This window comes from Cryptotermes secundus, unplaced genomic scaffold (genome assembly GCF_002891405.2).
Source record: "Cryptotermes secundus unplaced genomic scaffold, Csec_1.0 scaffold414, whole genome shotgun sequence".
In the NCBI taxonomy this organism is placed as follows: domain Eukaryota; kingdom Metazoa; phylum Arthropoda; class Insecta; order Blattodea; family Kalotermitidae; genus Cryptotermes; species Cryptotermes secundus.
The window spans coordinates 553,216-575,810 of NW_019743151.1; the positions used below are offsets into that span (position 1 = coordinate 553,216).

General features: G+C 42.5%; 1 protein-coding gene across 7 annotated transcripts in view; it reads right to left on the reverse strand.

Moving 5' to 3' along the window:
* LOC111873847 (electron transfer flavoprotein beta subunit lysine methyltransferase) overlaps positions 1-18,853 on the reverse strand; it is a 24,462-nt gene extending 5,609 nt beyond the window's left edge. The window contains exons 1-3 of one of the 7 annotated variants that reach the window (XM_033755243.1): positions 16,190-17,795; positions 15,117-15,333; positions 11,748-11,963 (exon numbers count right to left, since the gene is read on the reverse strand). In XM_033755243.1, coding sequence (XP_033611134.1) covers positions 11,748-11,875 — 128 coding nt within the window. In that variant the 5' untranslated portion in view covers positions 11,876-11,963; positions 15,117-15,333; positions 16,190-17,795. Of the gene's footprint in view, positions 1-11,747; positions 11,964-13,975; positions 15,334-16,189; positions 17,796-18,414; positions 18,435-18,491; positions 18,787-18,837 lie in introns of those variants that run through there. The other 6 variants (XM_023868877.2, XM_023868876.2, XM_033755241.1 and 3 more) reach the window with 6 other exon arrangements.
* Between the last annotated feature and the right edge of the window lie 3,742 nt (positions 18,854-22,595).

A 22,595-nucleotide genomic window follows, 5' to 3' on the forward strand; every position in this document is an offset into this window, starting at 1 on the left:
CTAGCGAAACACCAGTTTCCTGTGCTAAGCGTCTTAACGATTTTCGAGGACTGATCTGTAATCTTGCCTGAATATCCTTAACCTTTTCTTCAGTCAGCACAGTTCTCTTCGATTGCTTCTTCTTGTCACTCACTGAACCTGTGGCCCGCCACTTTTTCAGAAGCCTGTTTACACACGACTTTGTGGGAACTGGCGAGTCAGGATATTTCTGACGAAACCTACGTGCGAATTTTCTGTAAATGTTTTTCCTTGCAATAGTTTCGACAATAAACACACGCTGTTTAATAGTGAACTTCATTTCCACCGTCTGTCGACAGCTGTAAACATTCCACTCCACTTCCACAGCAAGACAAAGACTGACTGTTTAATGCAACCTCGGGTTCCGATTATGCAACCATCGGCGTAGGAGCACTGCAGTCGCAGGGAGGAGTTGCATCCGTTCTGCGGTGGTATGACTCACGGCAAATTGCAGCCGCGGCGCGCACTTGATTGTACGCACTGTATAACAAGGAAAATGATAGGTTAGAGGGAATTTTAGTTATCACAAATCATACCTTTGTCCCTCTCTTATGGTCTTAACATACACTACCTTAGATGAGCACAGTGACACCCCTTGCACTTGTGCTATGCACCCTTGGTTAAAAAGCCCTGTTCCATAGTATTGCATACACTTAGTAATTTCTGAAATTTGTAATGATTCTGTTATTGCTCCCACATAATGTCCATCTGGCAAATGCTTTTGGTATAAAGGGTACAGAAGGTGCAACGGCCTCTCCTATTCAGATGAACAAATGATCCTGAGAAACAGTTATGATGGAATAACTCTTAGTTTGATGGTGGAGGAATGCTAGCAAACTTGTGACTTTTGGGCCAGCACAAACTGGTGTGATTTCTGATTGCTTTTAAGGAAAGGCTGACTGCCTCTGTGGTCTAGTGGTCTTAGTTCTTGCCTACAGATCCAGAGGTCACAGGTCCGATTCTCAGATTTTCTGAGAAGTAGTGGGTCTGGAATGGGTCCACTCAGCCTCATGATGATAATTGAGGAGCTGTTTCAAGGAAATAGCAGCTCCAGTCTAGAAAACCGAGATTAATGGCTGTCAGGATCTGTTGCAGTGGCCACATGACACCCTCTATCCGCAAAAATTGGCATAACTTTGCCAACATGCAGTGGTCGCTCGGTCGGTATAGTTTGCTTGCAGACTACAGGCCAGAGTTTCCATCTGATTCACATATGAGATGTTATAATCTCATACACTTTTATACGAAGGATTATCTTTACAATTTGGTAACACTGTTTTTTTATCACACAGTATTTTGAGTATTTACACTTTCTACCAAGAGATATCTGTAGCTATACTGGCAAAGCTGGTACATATTTTTTCAGATACTTTTATATTTCTTCAATATATCAGAATTTTGTAATCAGTTAAGGTTATATTAATTAGTTTTAAGTTGTGTTGGATTTGCAGTTCCACAGTGTAACCGTACGTCCCTCGTCAAAATTATATAATTAAGGGTATGAACTATTTATGCATTGTTTAATACCGTGAGAGTCGCTCCATCGGCGAGGTACCATCCCCGGACCGTCTAGTTATAATTCCGCTATTGTCCTCCTTAGGCTAAGGGTGCCGCTGTTGTCCCTAACGCCGCCTGTTTGCTCCCAGTATATCATAAACCCATGAACTGACCGTGTGCGAGCCGGGCCAGGAGGGGTCTTGGATTACTTGAAGACCTACAGAGGTTCATGGGCATCTCGAAAAATACGAATGTAGGGCAGATGTTGGGCTCGACCCTTGGTTTTCCCTTTTTATTTTCTTGTTTTTCTGATGCCAACTGGGGGACTTGTAAAGAGGGGGAGTCGGTGACAGGGAGCGGAGGAGGACAGTAGTTGAATGGTAGAGAGAGAAGAGAGAAGTGTTTAAGAGCAGTGGTAGCTAGTCGGCGGACGGAGCAGCTAGCTAGGAGATTAATGTAAATATTCAGCATTAATGAAATTTGAGATTAAAACTGCAATCCACGGTGTGTTCCGGAGATCACGGATTTATTTACCCCGAAGTGTGTTCCACTCCCATCTCCAAAGCACCCGTATCCTGTGATTAAGAACTCAAGCTCGAGCGACAGTCGTGGCAGCTGTAAGTCGGCGGACGGCTACAGTAGAATTGGCGCTTCCAACCAACCTGGGGCATGTAACAGCAGAGACCAGGAGTCTGCGAGCGGGACATCATGGAAACAGCGGAGGAAAGGAAGAAATCTGAAGACAAGAAAATGAAAGATACAGATATGCAAGGTTAGTTAGAGTCATCAATATTATAAACAAGAGATTGAAGTAATGGAAGGGATCAACGATACAGAGAATGGGGGAGAAATGGAGGAAGGAGCTAATTTACTGACCCAGAATAAACAGACGAAATGTATAGAAAGGAGGGGAAGGATAGTACAATAGACATGCAGGCCATATTAACCTATATGGAAAAATTTGAAGAGAGAATGATGAAAATGGAAAGGAAATTTGAGGAGAGAATGACAAAAATGGAAAACAATATAAAAGAGGACGTGCGTGAAATGCTGGCTGCATTGGCAAGAGACTCGGAACGTAAAATGAACAACAAAATACAGTCCGTGAAAAACGAACTTAAAGCCGTATCTGAGCGCTCACACGGCCAGATTCAAGCGCTGACCGAAGTGGTGAGACAGAATAAATCTGAGAGCAACAGTAACATCGAGTCTCTGCACAATGACGTGACAGCAGTTCAAGCACAAATAGAAGTACAGTCGCATGATATGTGTGAGAGGATGTCCACGTTCGAGACCAGAGTGACAGATTTGAGGGTCATGACGGAACAGCAGCAGATTAAAGTAAGTTTGGAAATTGAGAAGGTTAATTATAGAGTAACCAACGGGTGTGACGAATTAAGTGGCCAGCTTGAACTCTTAAAGAACTCGAATCAGGAGTGTAGTAAAGGTAAAGATGCTAACACTAGTGACGTCATGCCTGATAGCTGTCGAACAGACCTCTCGAGTGGACATGCCTCAGCGACTGCTTGTATAAATACCAGTAATGTCAACGGCCACTCAAACTGTGGGCCGCAAGTTAGGTATGTAACTGGAGTAGGTCTAGGAGGAGGCCAGCCAAGTTACTCCCTCAGTAAGGAAATGACAGGCAACGATAATAACTGGGGATTTGTCAAAGGGACTCTGAACAACTCCCTCGATCTAGCTTTGCCAATTTTCGCAGGACGACCGGAGCAGAATGCCAAAGCCCATTTAAATGCCTTGATAGAATTTATACAAATTAAGAATGTCCCTCCACCGCTTCACTTAGCAGTAGCGAGACGCTCTATGAACGGCATTTCAGTCACCACATGGGCTGACGCTATATGGGATCAACTGGAAACGTTCGATGACTTTCAGGATGCTTTCCTAGGCAAATTCTGGAGCCCACAGTGTCAAGCCAAGGTTAGATTAGAAATATACCAAGACCGGTATGATCCGCGAGGGGGGTTGAGTTACGGCGATCACTTGCTGAAATACGCTGTCAAGGCCAAATACTTAGAACCCTCGATGTCCAATTTCGAATTTCTAAACGCTTTAAAGGAGCATTACCCTGTCAGCATAAGGAAAGCATGGATCGTTGCCAAACCACGGAATCTGCAGGACGCGGCGGCATTTCTAACCGACGTGATGAGTCTAGAAGAGAACCCGGAGACGCTAGAGCCGAGACGACCCGTATACCAAGGACAACGCGATAATTACAATAGGCAGCGTTCGGACCCACGAGATGACCGCCGAGGGAGCTGGAATAGGAACCAAAGGCACGCGGGGAGTTATGAAAGCGGACCTGACGAGCGCCACGCTTACAGGAACCAGGAGTGGCAAGGACGAGGGAGCTATCGCGGAGAAACCCGGAATCACGACCCAGACAGAGACGGGGGCAGGAGGAATCAAGCTGCGGCCGCGCCCACCCCTTCATACGGCACGGAAACGAGAGATCGACAAGACCGACGGGAGGAAAACATTAATTAGACGCTATAGCGGCCGATATGGCGTCTACTGGCACGACAACAGGGGCCGATGTAATTGGATGCGAGGTTAAACTCCCGAACGAGCGACAGAATCCGTATAAACAATTCGCAGCTTCCGGCGAGACCGAAATTAATCGCGACGACGTAAGTGTTTACTTAATTAATGCCGGAGAACTGACTACCTGTCCACGTGTTAGAGTGGCATTTGGAAATTTTAGTTGCGACTTTATCATCGATACGGGATCCCAGGTATCGGTCTTATCCGAAGAAATTTATCGGAAGCTCAAACTTCAAAGGGAGCCCATACAAGAATTACCTGTGCAGTCAGTGGTACTAATGAGCGCTTTTGGGAACAAGACTTCGCGGGTAAGAAAACAGGTGCTAATATCTTTTCGGATTACTGATTGTGAGTTTGAAAATAATTTTCTTATCTGCCCTCAGCTAGTTAGTCCGGGCTTATTGGGAGCTGATTTTTTGTATGCCTATAAATTTTCCATTGATTTGGGAGAAAGCTGCATGGCACGAACCGTACAAGGCGAAGAGCTGAGGATAATTAAATACCATTCGTGCAGAACTACGAGCATCTTAAGAGGAGTGAAATAGCTTTGACTGAGGGGAACGATAATGAGGAAGTCTGTATTCAAAGAATTGTCAGCAACGGGAAATTATTGTTGCGGCCAACCGTCGGGCGAACGCCGTCTTGGTGTGGGGAAAGCGACAGGTGTCCTGGACCGCCGTGCGCAGGGAAATGGCGATATGAAAATGGGTACGGAGCGACGGGCTATTACAGAAACAGGGGAGAGGACGTCGTCTCTGACGATGAGGAAATAAATAGGAATGACGAGGAAGATAGCGACGAGGGGCCGGTCGACGACGAAATCGAAGAAGACAATGTTGATATTGAGCCGAGGTTTAAGGAAGTAAGTCAGGATGGGATGATAGGAGAGCGACCTCTGCGACGTCCTACGGAAAGTAAAGACATGATCAGCCGAACCTTGGAAACTATGGAAGCTTTGAACCCAGACCAGAAGGTCGAAGTGGGCGAGATCTTGAGAAAATACCACCGATCCTTTTCTTCGATACCAGGATCGTGCATAGACTATGAATATGAATTTGAAGTGGAGGATCATGTGCCATTTTCAGCCAAGGAACGCCCAATTCCGTATGCAATGAGAGAGGCCGTAGGCTAACAGATTAATCTGATGATGGAGCAGGGGATTATCGAACCGGCCACATCGCCCTATTCCAACCCACTCGTGATCGTCCCAAAGGCCAATAAAGCGCCCCGCATTTGTCTGGATGCTCGACGTCTAAACGCTGTTACCATCGCCGACTCCGAAAGGGCCCAACCCATGCAGGAGCTATTACAACAATTTGAAGGGGGTAGAATTCGTGTCCTGCTTAGACCTCACGGCCGCTTTCTTGCAAATATCAATGAAACCGCCGTGCCGGAAGTACACTGCATTCCTCTTTAATTCTCAACAATACCAGTTTTGCCGGATGGCTTATGGCCTTAAGAACAGTGGCTGTGCCTTGATAAGAGCAATGCGGCGGATATTTGGGCTAGAAACCCACAGTTACCTGTGTCAATATATCGACGACCTCTACATACATTCGAGGTCCTACGAGCAACATAAGCGGCATGTCGACTTCGTTCTCAGAAGACTTATGGAAAGCGGGCTTACCATAAATTTGAGCAAATGTAAATTTTTCAGAAAATCAGTAAAATTTTTGGGGCATGTCATTGATAGCAGGGGCGTTTCGCCGGACCCGGACCGCACCGCCTCCATTTTGACGTACCCGGTTCCAAAAAACCAAAAACAGTTGAGACAGTTTCTGGGCACAGTCAACTTTCACCATAGGTTGATTGTGAGATACGCGGAGTACATAGCGCCTCTGGTACCCTTACTAAAGAAAGGTGAGAAATGGAAGTGGACGGAGGATCACGAGGAGGCCTTTGTGCGACTGCGCGGAGCTTTTGCGGCGAGCATACATTTATCCCACCCACGGAATGACTTGCCGTATGTTGTATACACGGATGCGAGCTGTTTTGCGATCTCCGGTATCCTGATGCAGGTCGACGAGGGGAATCAGACTGCCATCATCTCAACGGCGTCACGAATATTGGCGCCTACCGAAAGAAGGTACACGACATGTGAACAAGAACTTCTGGCCGTAGTGTACGCATTACAGAAGTTTCGTCTATACGTGTATGGAAAAGAGTCAGATTATACACGGACAACAAGTCATTGTCCTTCCTGAAAAGATGCGTTATCACATCTAACCGCGTCGCGCGGTGGATGGTTATGATTCAGGAGTATGACTTAGACATGGTCCACATAGCGGGCTGCAAAAACCACTTCGCCGACGCGCTAAGTCGCAATCCGGCTGGACTAACTCCCGAGCAAGCCAACGCGCTAAGGCGACCGCAAGAGATAATGGTGGCGACGATCGACTTAGGCCTGGACCCATCCATTAGAAAGGATATAAAAAACCTTGCGACGTTGCAGGACGGGGACGCCGAGTTGAGAGCAGTGCGCCAGGGAGTGAATGAAGGAGATGAAAGCCTAAAGGACCGGTTCCTAATACACGAAGGGTTGCTGTATTTCGCTGATTCAAAGGAAGGGCTTCGTTGGAAAGTCTGTGTGCCCCGAGAATTAGAAGACAGAATAATTAAGTATGCGCACTTATCCAACGGCCATGCCGGGAGCGACAAATGTGTCCGGATTATTAATGGCATGTTCCGCTTGAAGAACCTAGGGCGCAAGGTCCGGAAGCTGTTGGAGATTTGCGAGACGTGTCAAAAGGTAAAACATCCGAACTGGAAGTACGACGTCGAGAGTAGGCCGCACCTGCCCGAGAGAAAGGGACAACTAGTCAGCGTCGACTTCTATGGGCCTGTCCCCCAAGGAAGAGGTGGAGTCCGATATTTATTTGTATGTTTGGACGTATTCACTAAATTCGTCAAATTGTATCCTCTGAAATCGGCCACGACTAAGGCGTGTCTGCGACGATTAAAAGATGATTACATCCCCCACGTCGTAAAGCCCGAAATGATTTTATCCGACCATGGCACACAATATACATCGAGTCGCTGGGTTAGAGGGTTAGAGGATTTAGGTATCCGAGCCCGATATTCACCTATCCGGAATCCTCAATCTAACCCCGCTGAAAGATACATGAGGGAGATAGGGAAGGCTTGCAGGATCTACTGCGAGAAGAACCACAGAAAATGGCCCGAGCTGATCCCGCACATAGAGGCCTGGCTCAACAAAACCACTTCGGACGCCACTGGCTTTACGCCGGATGAAATGATATATGGCGGGGAGGCGCCGCGGTTATTCGCTGACGTGCTACCAGCATCCCCCGAAGGAGAGGCGGAGCCCTTGACGCCAGAACAGAAAGAGATTCGGGCGTTCGCACGGCTAAAAAAACGCGCCGAAGAACGGATCAAGCGGAAGAAACGTGGCCAACGGAAATGGCAACCCGCCGTCGGCGAAGCAGTGCTGGTAGAGACCCATCACGTATCAGATGCGAACCAAGGAGTAACGCATAAGTTCATGCGACCCTACGAGGGACCTTTCTGGATTTCCCGGATCGTGTCGCCTTCCATTTTTGAGATTTCGGATGGGAAAGGAAAGGTAAAGGGCAATTTTAATAAGAGGTCGCTAAAGGAATTCAGGACCGCCAAGTCGACTAACTTAGCCTGAATATGAGGAAGTGATGCCCGCGGGCAAATCTTTAATACAGCCTTAGGGCAAAGTAGATCAAGTTTAACCTTTGACAAATCTGCAGAGTGTAAGATTGCCTGTAATGGGGCAGTTGGATAAATATCACGTAAGAAGTAAGGGAGTGGTACGATCTGAGGTAATGGGCTGTCTATGTGTTATCAAGCCAGATGAGTTAGTTTTGTCATAATTTCCTATGGTTACTTCTTGGTATAATTTGGATCCGTGCCCGGGTATTAAAAGAGGAACCACGGATGTCTGTATGTGAATATTGATTGTGTACGCCCTGAGGAATGATTTCGCTGGGAGTCATTCAAGTATGAAAATTATGACGGACCGTGTGTATAAAGCGGTAAGAATGAATGTCAGGGTACAGTGTTGCACAAATATGTATAACTCTGGGTTGACAATTGGAGCAGTATCGTATTTGTGGTGATGTGGTTGCCTTGGATGTCAGTTGATAGCAGGGTGCTCACATATGTATCATGGTTGTAGTACTCTCCTGAGTAGAATCTCATATTGTGTATTGATTCATGTACGTACGTAGTAATAGTAGTAATAGTAGTAGTAGTAGTAGTAGTAGTAGTAGTAGTAGTAGTAGTAGTATGTAGTAACTAGCTTAGGTGAAGAAAAACCTAACATGTGGTCACTTTGTGCAAGGATGACAGTGTATTGTAAACAATTAATGTAATCCTCGGTCCGTACGGGAGAATGGCATTAAGCCTCGGTAGCGTCTTTCATCGGTTCGACTTGAACACACCGTGGCTTAATGGGGGGGAGTATTGTAACCGTACGTCCCTCGTCAAAATTATATAATTAAGGGTATGAACTATTTATGCATTGTTTAATACCGTGAGAGACGCTCCATCGGCGAGGTACCATCCCCGGACCGTCTAGTTGTAATTCCGCTATTGTCCTCCTTAGGCTAAGGGTGCCGCTGTTGTCCCTAACGCCGCCTGTGTGCTCCCAGTATATCATAAACCCATGAACTGACCGTGTGCAAGCCGGGCCAGGAGGGGTCTTGGATTACTTGAAGACCTACAGAGGTTTATGGGCATCTCGAAAAATACGAATGTAGGGCAGATGTTGGGCTCGACCCTTGGTTTTCCCTTTTTATTTTCTTGTTTTTCTGATGCCAACTGGGGGACTTGTAAAGAGGGGGAGTCGGTGACAGGGAGCGGAGGAGGACAGTAGTTGAATGGTAGAGAGAGAAGAGAGAAGTGTTTAAGAGCAGTGGTAGCTAGTCGGCGGACGGAGCGGCTAGCTAGGAGATTAATGTAAATATTCAGCATTAATGAAATGAGATTAAAACTGCAATCCACGGCGTGTTCTGGAGATCACGGATTTATTTACCCCGAAGTGTGTTCCACTCCCATCTCCAAAGCACCCGTATCCTGTGATTAAGAACTCAAGCTCGAGCGACAGTCGTGGCAGCTGTAAGTCGGCGGACGGCTACAACAGTAGTGACTATGGAAAGTAATGCTGTCTGGAATGTGTGTCAGATAATCCTGCAGAAGTTCAACATTTTGGAGGAATGCAATGTCTCCATGTTCAGGATCAGAAAGTAAGCCCAGAAACCAACAAGACCCTACCCAAATCTTTCTCTTACTCTTTTACACTGAGGGTGGAGGCAGTACCTTCCTCTGAAACAGTGGTGAACTTCTATCAGACTACACAGCATCACATCCCAGAAGACGGTAAGCACTGTTTATGTTATGTCTATGTATGGTCTGGTAAGTGTAAGTAAAATAATGAATCTAAGTCAATTCTGGAACACAGCTATGGCCATATTTCAATAAACAGCCATTAAGATTCACAAGAAGAGTTAGCACCAGCTAACACTGAAAAATATCCCAAGTAAAGCAGGCCCATGCAAGATGAGTGACCACCTACATGAATCAGTGAATAAGGGATGGGCCAAAAACTGGTCCTTACATGGTATTATCTATTATGTATCCCCTTCTTAGTTCACCTCCTTACAGTCCCATGCTTCAAAATAAGTGTAGTACTTCACTTACTGGGCATCTAAGTAGTTGTCTGGTTTGAGAAAATTAACTCCCTGGCAACAAAATTTTAAGAAGAAAGCAGTCTTCTGCGATTTGGCACCGTGTATATGTGGTGTTAACCGACGTTTCGGAGGAACGTATCGCCTCCATCTTCAGGGTAGAAGGAAAAGTATAAGAAATCTGCAAGCGAAGAGACCGTGAGAACCGGTAAAAGCAGACTGGTGTTGGAAATATAGACAGCTATGAGAGAGCAGTGAAGAAAGGGGGGAAGGGCAAGTATACAAGTGAAATCAGTAGTGTCGGAGGGGGGGGGGAAGGAGCTGGGACAAGCAGGGTATACCTGTATGCTTGCCCTTCCCCCCTTCCTTCTCTGCTCTCACATAGCTGTGTATATTTCCAGCACCAGTCTGCTTTTACCGGTTCTCACGGTCTCTTCGCTTGCGGATTTCTTATATTTTTCCTTCTACCCTGAAGATGGAGGCGATACCTTCCTCCGAAACGTCGGTTAACACCACATACACACGGTGCCAAATCCCAGAAGACTGCTTTCTTCATAGTCACTGCCGTGAAAGCCTCAAATCTTACAAAATTTTAAGATTTTGTCACCTGAGAATTACAGATGTACAGGTTGTAAGGTCGTTGCATTCTTGTTCTGGCACTTACTTTCACAGGTGGGGTTATGTACTAGTTCCAATTATAAAAGTGTCCTATCAGGTAACAGTCAGACATCTCAGCTGGTTCCTATTTAATTCTAATAGTTCCCGAATCCCTTCTGCACAGGGTCACTAAAGGAGGCCTGTTGTTACATGTCTGAATCATAGTATGGAGTCTCAATGTTCTTTATGATCTCTCTCTTCATCTGTTCCTGTGCCAGCCTTCTTGGGAACTCCTTCTGAGATGTAGAATCCTTGTTCAGGTCCTACAGATAGGCATTTAAATCCCATTCTTGCCAAGTGATCAACAGTCTCATTTCCCTCATGTGCCTGTGACCCAGCAGCAATATCAACTGAACCCTTTTCGTGTTCAACCAGTTTCATGAGGGATTTAGAATTGATATGGTAATTGTCAAGCACCTTGATTGTTGCTTTTCTGACAGAATACAGATGTTTTTATATTTTGGTTAGAAGGGTGACCACCTGATTGCAGCCACAATACCCTTACTAATCCGTTCCTTGACAAGACAGCTCCACCAGAGAGGGGGGATTGATGTGCATGTTACGTGCATGCGCATTTCATATGTTACACAGGATCACCCAAGAAGCAAGATTTGCATTCACTCACTGTGAGAACTTCACATCGGCACTAGATAGAGGTGAGTTGTCAGTGTCATGCTCTGGTTGCTTTAACCCTGGGAGAACCATCCCTAGTACTGAAGGAATAGGAGATTCAGTGGATCTGAAACCCAATATGGATGTGGTGGTAAAGAGAGAACTCCCCAACTTTACTGGAAATAAAATTCCAGTTTTCCAACCCAAAGGCACTCACTCTTCTGGTTGAGTTTGGCACAGCTCATCAATGTAATCTCCAAAATTTCTAAAGAAACTATAAAATATAATCTAAAAGGATGAATTGCCATATTCAAATATAAACAAACACAGCAGAAGTCAGCTTAAATAGCATTTGTTCCCCTCTTGGAAAAATGAAATGAACTGTTCTACTAAGATTAACAAACTTCATGGATCAGATTCTTTCTTCAGAATATCATAGTCACTCAGTTATTTTTTGGAATCCAAGGGTTCATTATTGTGTTATCAAGAGCCAGTCACTGGCCGCTGTCCTGAGCCACAACAATTCAGTCCACAACCCCCCCCCAAATTTCTGGAATATACATTTCAATATTACCCTCCAATCTATGCCAGTGCTTCTCCAAGGGCCTATTCACTTCCAATTTTCTGACCACAATAGATGCATTTCTCATCTCCCCCATGTGTTCTGCCAACATTATTTACTGAAATAAGAGCATTTATGAAATGTCTACCATATTTAATTACCTGGCAACAGCTTGTCCCCCTGGCCAATAGAAAGCCCAGAAAGGATCTTGGAAAGGGATGTTATCTGCATTTCCTGTCCAAAGCTCACATAGTGGAGTAATCAAGTGAAGCTTAATTTCTGGGGTCATATGATCAGTTGATATGACTGTATGTTGCTTAATGAGTCTTGCTGTGGTGAATCCACTCGCCAAACTCTGGATACTTAGTCTTCTCAAACTACAAACAGAAATCACATTTCAATGTATTTGCCTGTTTTCCCTTAGGTTATTTAATAATGAATTATCTTGAATGTTATGTAAGTTCAAATTAAATGACAATATAATTGTGTGCAGTTAACCTGTGAAGCAGTAATGGCTTATTTCAAAGTACTATCCCAGCATTCATCAGGAAGGCCTGAGTGAAATTAAAATAACGTATCCCGTATGAGATCTAAATCAGGTACTGAAAAAGCAAGAATTACTGATCTCAACTGCACTGCACAGGATCACCTTAACAACTGTGTGGCACTTCTGGCTGTAAGGGGTCTTTTGTTTTTAAAAATTATTCTGAACTAAAATGCATTTCAGGTGGATGTTATGGCGAGTGACAACACATTTGCTACTTATTCTGCCTTACACTGCTTCCTACCTTCTCTCACCTTAAACAGAAACTTCCCTGTATGAAAATCAAAGGTTCACTGCCATCATAAAAGGCCTGCCATTTAATTTCTCCATTTACAGCTCACAATCCAACATCCTGACTGTCTATCTGTTTCAGTGTCATCCTCCCATTATGCCTACGTCTTTATTGATCTTAGGTATTAACAATACTGTTTCACCTTCACAAGTTATATAGCATCTGTTAAGATGACAACCATGAATTGTGAGTGCACAAGACTTTGCAAGGATGTTACCATGGCCTATTTGAAATGTAATATGCCAAGAATCAGCTGAAGAGCCAAGAGGAATCTCAAGTCAGATTACCTGGTAACTCAGCAGAACTAAAACTGGCTACCTCCATAGTACAAACTAGAAATGTTACCACTGTGCCAATATGCTTGATGTCTAGATCTTCCCGACGGCCCATCAGCTGCTTCAACCAGAACTCTGCATTCATTTGTTCTCTCGTGCATCCTATGTTTCCCACATGCCTTTTTCCAGACCTTATCAGGAACTGGAATTTTATGACTGGATTTGAACGTTACAGGATACTAGAAGATATCTCTGTGTGGGCACATGTAACCATCACCATGTTGATACCTTTTCAAGAAAGTGACAGTGATGGACTAGTTAATCTGTGACATGATGGATGGTAAACATATCAAAACACGCCCCACACCAACAAAATCCTGGCCATCACTCAACAATGTAGGAATTCTTGGAAGTGATGTTCTCTGTTCAGTCATGAGTCGGAGTCAGTGGTTACCAGTCTACAGTCTTGAGCTGCATTGTTAGACACCACTACCAAGCAATGACAAGTGAAGACACAGAAGATGTAGTGTTTGCAGTAGTGATCTGTAGTGTAGATTAGTGAAAAATGTTATAATTATTTGTAGTTATGAGTTATAAGCATTCAATAAATCCAATTATCAATAGAAACCCTGTGTCTGACTCTTACACAACTCATGACTACACTTTCCAAATTTCTAGTATACACACTGCCGTTCTCAGTTATTCATGGGTTTACTAGATGTTGTTTTGTTATTCTCTTCACAAGGCTTCCAATAATGGGGATACCTCTGCCAGGCGGACAACTGTCTCACAACCACCCAAGACTCCGACTGGCTAACTGTAGGTTCAGTCCCTGATATAAAGCCACTGCCTAGCAACAGCCATCTCTTCTGGCTCCACAACTGGACATGTCACAATATCACAGGCTGTCATACTTCATGAAAGGATCTGTATTACTGCTGTTGCCTTCATTTCATTCAATATGATATCCAGCATGATCTCTATTTTTCTAGTATCCTTTGTATAATCATTTCTTTGCAGTTCATTGTAAAAGAAGTAAAAACTGAGTGACCAGCTATTTGCTTTGTCCCCTTTGCTCCAAGCAATAGAGCCACTGGTATGCATTAGGATACTTGCTGGACCCCCAAGCTGACCTGGATGTGGCAATGAACAAAAAAATACCTGCCTCTGCCAGGAATCAAGCCCCAGTTCTTCAGCTTGTACCCAGTTGCTTTACTGACTTATCCAGGCTGTCTTAGTAATGGATACAGTATTTTCAATTGAAAAAAAAATACTATATAAAATACAATAAATTATTTAATTTTCATTTCTTCAAAGTACATTGTGGAAAACAGTAACACTATATAAAATATACATTATTTCACTTATAAAATATGTATGAATTTCTTAGTAGCATGGGACATTATAGAGTAACAAGTCAATGGGACTGTACCTCAAGCTCTGAATATCCCCAAACATTCATATAGTACCAGAAAAATTGAACACAAATCTCATTTATTGTTAAACACTGCCTGTATCACATTAATTTCCGAGTACATTATTGTATGGCCTTAGAGCTGCTTGACTTAACCCAATCACATAAAATAGTACTCAGCTTGTTATATCTTGAGCTGCTATATTTCTTGAAAGGGCCTGTATCACAACCATTCTTTTTAAGTTCATTCAACATGATGTCCGATATATTCACTATTTTCTCCGATGTATAAAATCCTTTGATGTTTTCTTGTTCCTTCCATAATTCTTGCTTTTGGTAGATATGAAGGGCAGCATAAACTGCAGCTGCAGCTAACAAGGAAGGACGTTTCGTAGAGAAATTAATGTCCAAATACATAATATCAAGCAGGTAATTACATGTATAATACACCTCATCACTTCTCACACATAGCCTATAAAGATAATAGGACACAAAAGTTAGTGGATTCACAATATGGAGATTGAAATTTGAAAGCTTCAATAAGGTCAACTCCATATCACACATATCAACCTTATGAAAACTATATTCAGACAGACTACAGAAAGTAGAAATCCTGGGAACCTGATTTTTCATGTCACATTTTGCTGTGATCCATAATGCAGTGGAAGCAACCAGCTGAAGCTCTTGTGTCTTGACACCTTTTATACAAATGGCTGTGTCCAACAGACTGACTGCAGCGTGTAATGTCCATCCTGGCAGAGCAAGTCTGTGCTGAACACGGGTCAGCCAGTTTACTATGATGTCATGACTTACTGCATATTTACTTAAGATACTGTGAGAAACATGTTTCTCTTCCTCTATTTGCTGCAAGTAATCAATTATGTCACTGCTGTATTCAGAAACATACAGAAATGCATCCTGCAATGTTTCTGTTTTGGATGTGTCAGTGGTACAAAGATTTGCCTTATTCTTTTTAGAATTCCCTCCTTTGTTCTTCACACTTACATTCCTCACTAATAACCTTCTGGACTGTGACACATGTTCAGCGAGTTGATTCTCCTTTCCACACGCTATTGATGCGTAACTCTGTTTTGCACATATTGGTATGTTCTTGTCCCGAATGGCAAGCCTTGGTTGTGTTTCAAGTGTTCTCAAGACACATTTCAGTGACATACCTTGGTCAACATCCTCACAGAAAGAGGCCTTCAGCTGCTGCATATTTCTGTGGGCAAAAATAGGGCTACAAGATCATGTCATTACAGCAAACCACACCACCACCAATAATCGGTGATGTAATTATAGTGTTACGGGGGGCCTAGCTACTGCCCTGAAGAGAGGACAGCCCTTATTAATCCTCTCCAGTTCACTTCCAAGATGGATTTAATGCTAAATTTCATTCTACTGAATCCACTGTCACAGCAGCCTCATGCAAGAGAACTCCTGCCATCTGCTGGTTATCATGTGAACATTTTTGGATTTCTTCATTGGTGGAAAGCTTGGTACTTTATTGACAGTAATGACTATGAAACAAGGCAAAAGGTAAAGAAGAAAAGAGCAGGGAAAAAAAAAATTCTTTAGACCATAAGTAACATATAAATTTGGATTAGTAGGGAATAACAGATTTGTTTAAAAAATCAGGGTGACAAACGCACAGCACAGTAAATTCTGTAGACGTTCAGTAAAACACTAAGTCTACAGTTGTACCAAGCACTTGTACTGTAACAACATACCAGTACAAAAATTATTAACAATGGCTACAGTCTATTCATCTAATCACTGTGTGTGGTAACAGTTTTTGACAAGTAGTGAACATGTACAAATTCAAACATTTATTATACTGCCATAAGTGTCTAAACAATTAAAATTCCAAGGCTGGCTGTACTGTAGCCTGGGATAGCTCAGTTGGTACACCAATGGGCTATAGGCTGGGGTTCAATTCCTGGCAGGGGGAAGAGATTTTTCTCAACTCCAAAAGCATCCAGACTGGCTCTGGGACCCCAGCCAGCCTCCTATCAAATGAGAACTGGAGGCTCCTTCCCCAGGGGTAAAGAAGCTGAGGCGTGAAGCTGACCACTCACCTCCATACAGTGCCAAACTCTAGGTATACCTCCACTCCTCCATATGCATTCACAGCATAGTGTTCAATTTATTATGCACACAGACACCTTTACCTATAAATCACAGTCCAGTCAAGTATTTGAACATTTTAAAATATGTTAAAATACCAAAATAATACACAATTTTAAAACACTAATATCAGAGAACCACTTTATATGCATAATCGCCCACATCACTGAAACTTCAGAAAAGCGTTTCCACCTTCTGAACTTATAATTACTTATAATTTGACATGGCACTCATCACAATAATCACATCTTTCAAGCATTATTCATTAGAAGAGAAGAAATATAACTTCAACACAATCACTGATTGTGGTTTGTAGCAACAACTAACCTATTCACACACATTTTCATGCAGACATAGAAAACTGTTGTAATGGCTAAAAGATGTTATCTCAGGGTGTGAATCTGGGAGAACAATTACAGCAAGAAGAAAACAATTCTGTCATGGGTCAGCAAATATTGTTCTCACCAAGTTTTTCATGAAAATGAAAGGTTAGTTGTCTGAATCTTTGGTTAGTAATGTTCTTTTAAGTGTAGGGGTTGCACAACAACAAATGCGATAAGAAATGGAGCATCAACATTATTAAGTAGCGATAGCTTAAGGTACTAACCCAACATTCACCTAGAATTACTGAGGAAAACTATAAAGAACTGAAGTAAACTCCTTTTATCATCATGAGTCTGCAAATGTTATCCCTATTTCATGTTGTTCATGATGATAAAGTGTAAGAAAGATGCTTGGCTGTTTGACTGATTCATGTTTTAGTTGTTTAAGAGTGGTGTATCAGCTTTGGAAGTTATACATCACTGTATGTGTGGAAAATTGCCAGTGACTGTAAAGAACAGTAACGATTGTCATCTTGGTGCTGATACCTCGTGGAAGAATGATATGGGAGGATAATAGTGATCATAAGAAGTTTCATTATAATATTTGAGATAAACAAAATAACCTCCAGATTGCGTCACATGGAAGGCTTAATATTAACAATGTTAACCTTCAGGCACTACTGCAGAAAGGTTGTTATATACACAGCAATCCACATAATCAGTGCACACCAGACAGGCTTGAAATTTCTGGAGATTTGTAGGACTAATTACTCGTCTGCATATACATTAGGGAGGATGACAACATAAATATAAAATACTGTGACACTTTTGATTAATTTGGTTCATTTTTTGCCTTATACAAATTTCAATCAATATCAGTTTCGGTCAATTTCAGTTGCAAAATTTGTAGTGCAAATTGCAAAGTCTGATGTAAGACTAGTTTCCTTACACTTCCAAGAGTTTTGACAAGTTTGCCTGAATTTCAAATACCTTTAAAACATAGTACAATAACTGTATTTTGTGACAAGATCACACATTTATGAACTTCTCACACAGCAAATTTCCAGACCATGCATGCCTAAAATTATTTCAAATTAGATAATACAAAATCGTAAAACTTCGTAAGCAATACTGCAACAATACTGAATTTACCTGTTATACGGGCCACGCCATAGCTTAAGCGGTTAGTCACTGGCTTCCTACGGCGGTGGCCCGGGTTCGATCCCGGGTCTGGTCAAGTGGGATTTGTGGTGGACAAAGTGCCGATGGGGCAGGTTTTCTCCGAGTACTTTGGTTTCCCCTGCCAATCTTCATTCCACCAATTACTCCACAATCACCCTCACCTATCATCTGGGGCTGGTACAATAGGCCAGAAGTGGCTGCAGTACAAGGGACTTAGTCCCACCCCACTAGCAATAAAAAAAATACCTGTTATACATTTTCGAGATATTTAAGTTGGTTGTTTAATGACACTATAACATCGAGACCATATGGTGTCACACGATGGGGCTGATGAAGTGGACGAGATTTGGAAAGAAGTGGTCATGGCCTAATCAAGGTAAAGTCCTGACATTTTCTTGGTACTGGGGAATACCACAAAAAAACAACTTACAATAGCCAATGTCATTGCAGACATTCGAGCTAAGTACATCCAAATATAAGTATAAAGCATCACCCTTAGGCCAGCCTGTTTCATATACGAGACTGTATGTTATTTTTCGAAAATAAACTCAAGCTGATGCACTGTTGGTACAGCATGATCACCCATTCTCTCCTACAGAAGTGTGTAACTGGCATAAACTTAGTCAAAGAAAACAAATCAACGTCAAAGTGACGCTACGTACTACCATTACCAGTTAGGAAATCAATTTAGAGCATAACAAAAATTAAACAGGCCGATGGAAATTTAGCAACCATTGCCACGTCTAACCTCGCCATCCTAGACGTATTCCTTCCTTTGAAACGTACAATAAAGTAATCATTTAAGGAACAGTCTGTGTTTATAGCATAGTAAATATGCACTACTCCCAAAACGGACAAACTCCCTTCACATGGAGCCCCACAATCACAATCATCACAATCAACACAAATTTCACTGCAAACCAGTGTTTTCAACGTTCTCAACCCTTACAACCATCACAACGATCACAACGATCACAACTGAAACTAATTTTCGGAGAACATATGGTACGAAAATTCTAAACATTCATCGATCATTATAATCGATAACAATAACTACGAGTTTATACCCAAAAGGAGGTGATATGTTAGCATACCTTCTTACCGTTTGTGCTCTCGGCTCTGGCAGCCATTTTAGTATTTAGTTAATAACGAATGCGTAGAGATGGCAGGAGCATTGCACCGTTTGAAATTCAAATTCAAATTACCATTAAAATTTAAAATGTAAGAATTTGAAAATGAATTTCTTCTGTAAGATTTGAGGTTCTCACGGCGGTGACTATGACTTCTGGGATGTGGCGCCATGTAGAAATTGTGTTAACCGACGTTTCGGAGGAACGTATCGCCTCCATCTTCAGGGTAGAAGACAAGAAAAAATCCGCGAGCGAACCAGCAGAACGGGTGCAACAGACTGAATCCAGTCGAGTAAACACAGCTGTATAAGAGAAGGAGAGAAGGAATGTGGCTACATTGGGAAACAGCATTGAGGGGGAGGGGAAGGGTCTGGAGGAATGACCAGCAGGTAGTGGGCCAGAGCTGGTATAGAGTATGTGTTAGGGGGAGAGAAGGGAAGGTTAAATGGAGAGCATTAACCTCCGAAATACGGCAGACTCTATAGGCCACTCAGGTCCATCGCAGCCACCGAGCTACAGGGTTAATACCCTCCATTTAACCTTCCCTTCCGAAACCTTTCTAACAGAATACACAGCCATACCAGGATATTACACAACGCACAGTTATGCAGTCCAAAAACAAGAAGGAAGACCTAACGGAGGAGTCTCATGTATTTATAACAATAAAATAGGGGAAAAAATAGAGGAGTATAAAGAAGACAACATGGCACACATAACAACAACATACCTAGAAATAATACGTCTATATATCCCACCCCAAACCAACATAGAAGATGCAATAGAGAAGATAGCAAGTGCAATTAGTAGACTATACCACAAAAAACAGCCATACTCGCAGGGGATATAAACTGTAGAATTGATAAACCCAACAAAAAAAACCAAGAGGTTACGAAACTACTACAGGAAGAAGGATTCTGTCTAGCAAATAGAACAGATGTGATGACATACATAGCGCCGAATGGATGCAGCTGTATTGACCTCGTTTTCAAGAAAGGAAACGAGATAGAAATATAACAACAAACAATAAAAACATCATCAACTTCACCACTAAGGAAACACCTACCGATAAGCACAAGATTCAAATATGGGAGCAAAGAACAGCAAACGAAAACAGAAACAAGCACCCTGAAAAAACAAGAAGAATCGAAAAATGCATATTGGGAAAGCAAGAGGACATCATGCAAATAGTAGAACAAAACGAAATCGACGATGCCGCACGGAAGATGACTGAAATACTGCAGAAGGCTGCCCCAACAGCCAAAGAGAGGAAGGCCAAAATATGGTTCGATGCAGAATGTTACAATATGAGAAAAGCAACAATAAAGGCACTACACAGAGCAAGGCAAACTCAGAATAGCAACGAACTAAAAGAATATGCAGAAAAAAGAAAAAGATACAAAGCACTGATAAAAAGTAAGAAAACGGAACACATCGAAAATGAAGGGAAAATGATAGCCGAAGAAGCCGAGAAAGACCCGTTCGTGGCAACCAAAACAACGAAGAAACAAATGCCACAAGAAGTAAATATAAAGATATGGGAACAGCATTTCACCAAGATACTTAGCCAAAATACACCCACCAGCGGCTCCCGAACGGACGACGTCAGGGCATGTCAACCAATCTCACATGCAGAAGTATTAAAAGCTATAAAAAGAACACAAAACAAGAAAGCCGCAGGACCAGATGGGATATATTATGAACATATAAAAGAAGCAAAGGACATTATATCAAAACCACTAACGGGACTATACAACAGATGCCTCGAAACTGGATCCATACCACAAATTTGGAGAAAATCCCTGATGAAAGTACTGTACAAGGGAAAAGGAGACCCAGAAGACCCGAACAACTACCGAGGGGTAGCGTTAGAAAACACAATGTTCAAGATACTGACCAAAATCCTAACTGACCGTTTAACAACAACAGTAGACTCACTTATCCCGGAAAATCAATTTGGGTTTCGGCCACAAAGATCAACGATACAAGCCATCACAGCACTACTAGAAGCAATTGAAGAAGCATTAAGACACCCACGAGGAAAATACCATGTAGTTTTCATAGATTATAGCAAGGCATTCGACCTACTCGACAGGAGTATAATCACAACAAAACTGAAGGAAATAGTAGGAGAAGAGAACACAACAACAAGACTAATAGGAGACATCCTCAAAAACAATAAAATCATAATAAAAGACACGGTGTCAGAATCCGAAGAAATAACCCAAACAAATGGTTTACTGCAAGGGGACCCCCTCAGCCCATTACTATTCAATATTACAACAGCAGACTTGGCCAAAACAATGGAAAAACACACAGGGGTACAATTAATTATGTACGCCGATGATATGACAATTGGAGGAAAAAATATTGAGGAGCTACAGGAAGCCTCCACTACACTGGAGAACTGGGCAAGACAAAACAAACTTCAAATAAATAAAAACAAAACCCAACTAATGACTTTCAGAAAAGGAGGAAGAAAAGGAAAAAATGATGAAATAAAATTTAATGGAGAACACATAAAATCAGTAAAACAATATAAATACCTCGGCTTAACACTGCAGTCTACATCTACAACATTCACAGCACACATAACAGAAAAATGCACAGCAGCCATCAAAGCTATATACACCATCCGAAACCTGCAACTATTATCGCTAGAAAGAGCAACGAAAATATTCCATGCAAAAATTTGTCCCATACTACTATATGGCATAGAGATAACCTGGGAAAAACTATCCAAACAAAACCTGCGGAAAATGGAACAAGTGAAGGCAAGATACCTTAAACTAGCGCTAGGGCTTCCTAAGAACACACAATCCAGACTAACATACGAACTCTGCAAGGAAAATTTCCTATTAGAAGAACTCAGATATCAACTGCCAAGCACAAAAACCTCAGAGGAAGTTATCAAAGAAAGAAAACAAAAAAGAGAGGAAATATGGGAAGAGTTCTACAGCACTGATACAATGACTGACAAAACCTGGACAGGACCCAACCGAAAATTATGACACACAATTACTAGGTTGGCAACACACGGATTCCACCACAAGATATGCAAGAACGAACGTTTCCACGAAGCAAATGACGCGTGTGTGTGTAAACACTGTGATAAAAAGTGCAGTAGATACCACATTACCATATGCAAAAACTTGACCACATCAATAACCGAATACAGTTGCGAATAAAAAAAATTACTCTATGCACATTGTGCGCATTCCCTTATTATATACCAGCTCTGGCCCACTACCTGCTAGCTATTCCACCAACCCTTCCCTCCCCCTCACTATTTCCTTATGTAGCCACACACCTTCTCTCCTTCCCTTATACACCTGTGTTTACTCGACTGGATTCAGTCTGTTGCACCTACTCTGCTAGTTCACTCGCGGATTTCTTCTTGTCTTCTACCCTGAAGATGGAGGCGATACGTTCCTCCGAAACGTCGGTTAACACAATTTCTACATGGTGCCATATCCCAGAAGCCGGCTTTCTTGAATTTCTTCTGTTTGCTTTTGTCGTTGCGTAAATTGATGTATATTATGTAGTAGGGGGGCCTTCCAGAGCGTTAGCGTTGTTCTTCATAATTTCATTGTGTTCTGTAAGCAGATTATAGGCGTCATAAACATTTTTCACTTATTTCATTCTATAGGCGTAGCGCTCATAAAATTTCACGTGGTTCTAATTTACAATGCTGCCAACGCTGCCAACATTGGCGAATGCTCGTA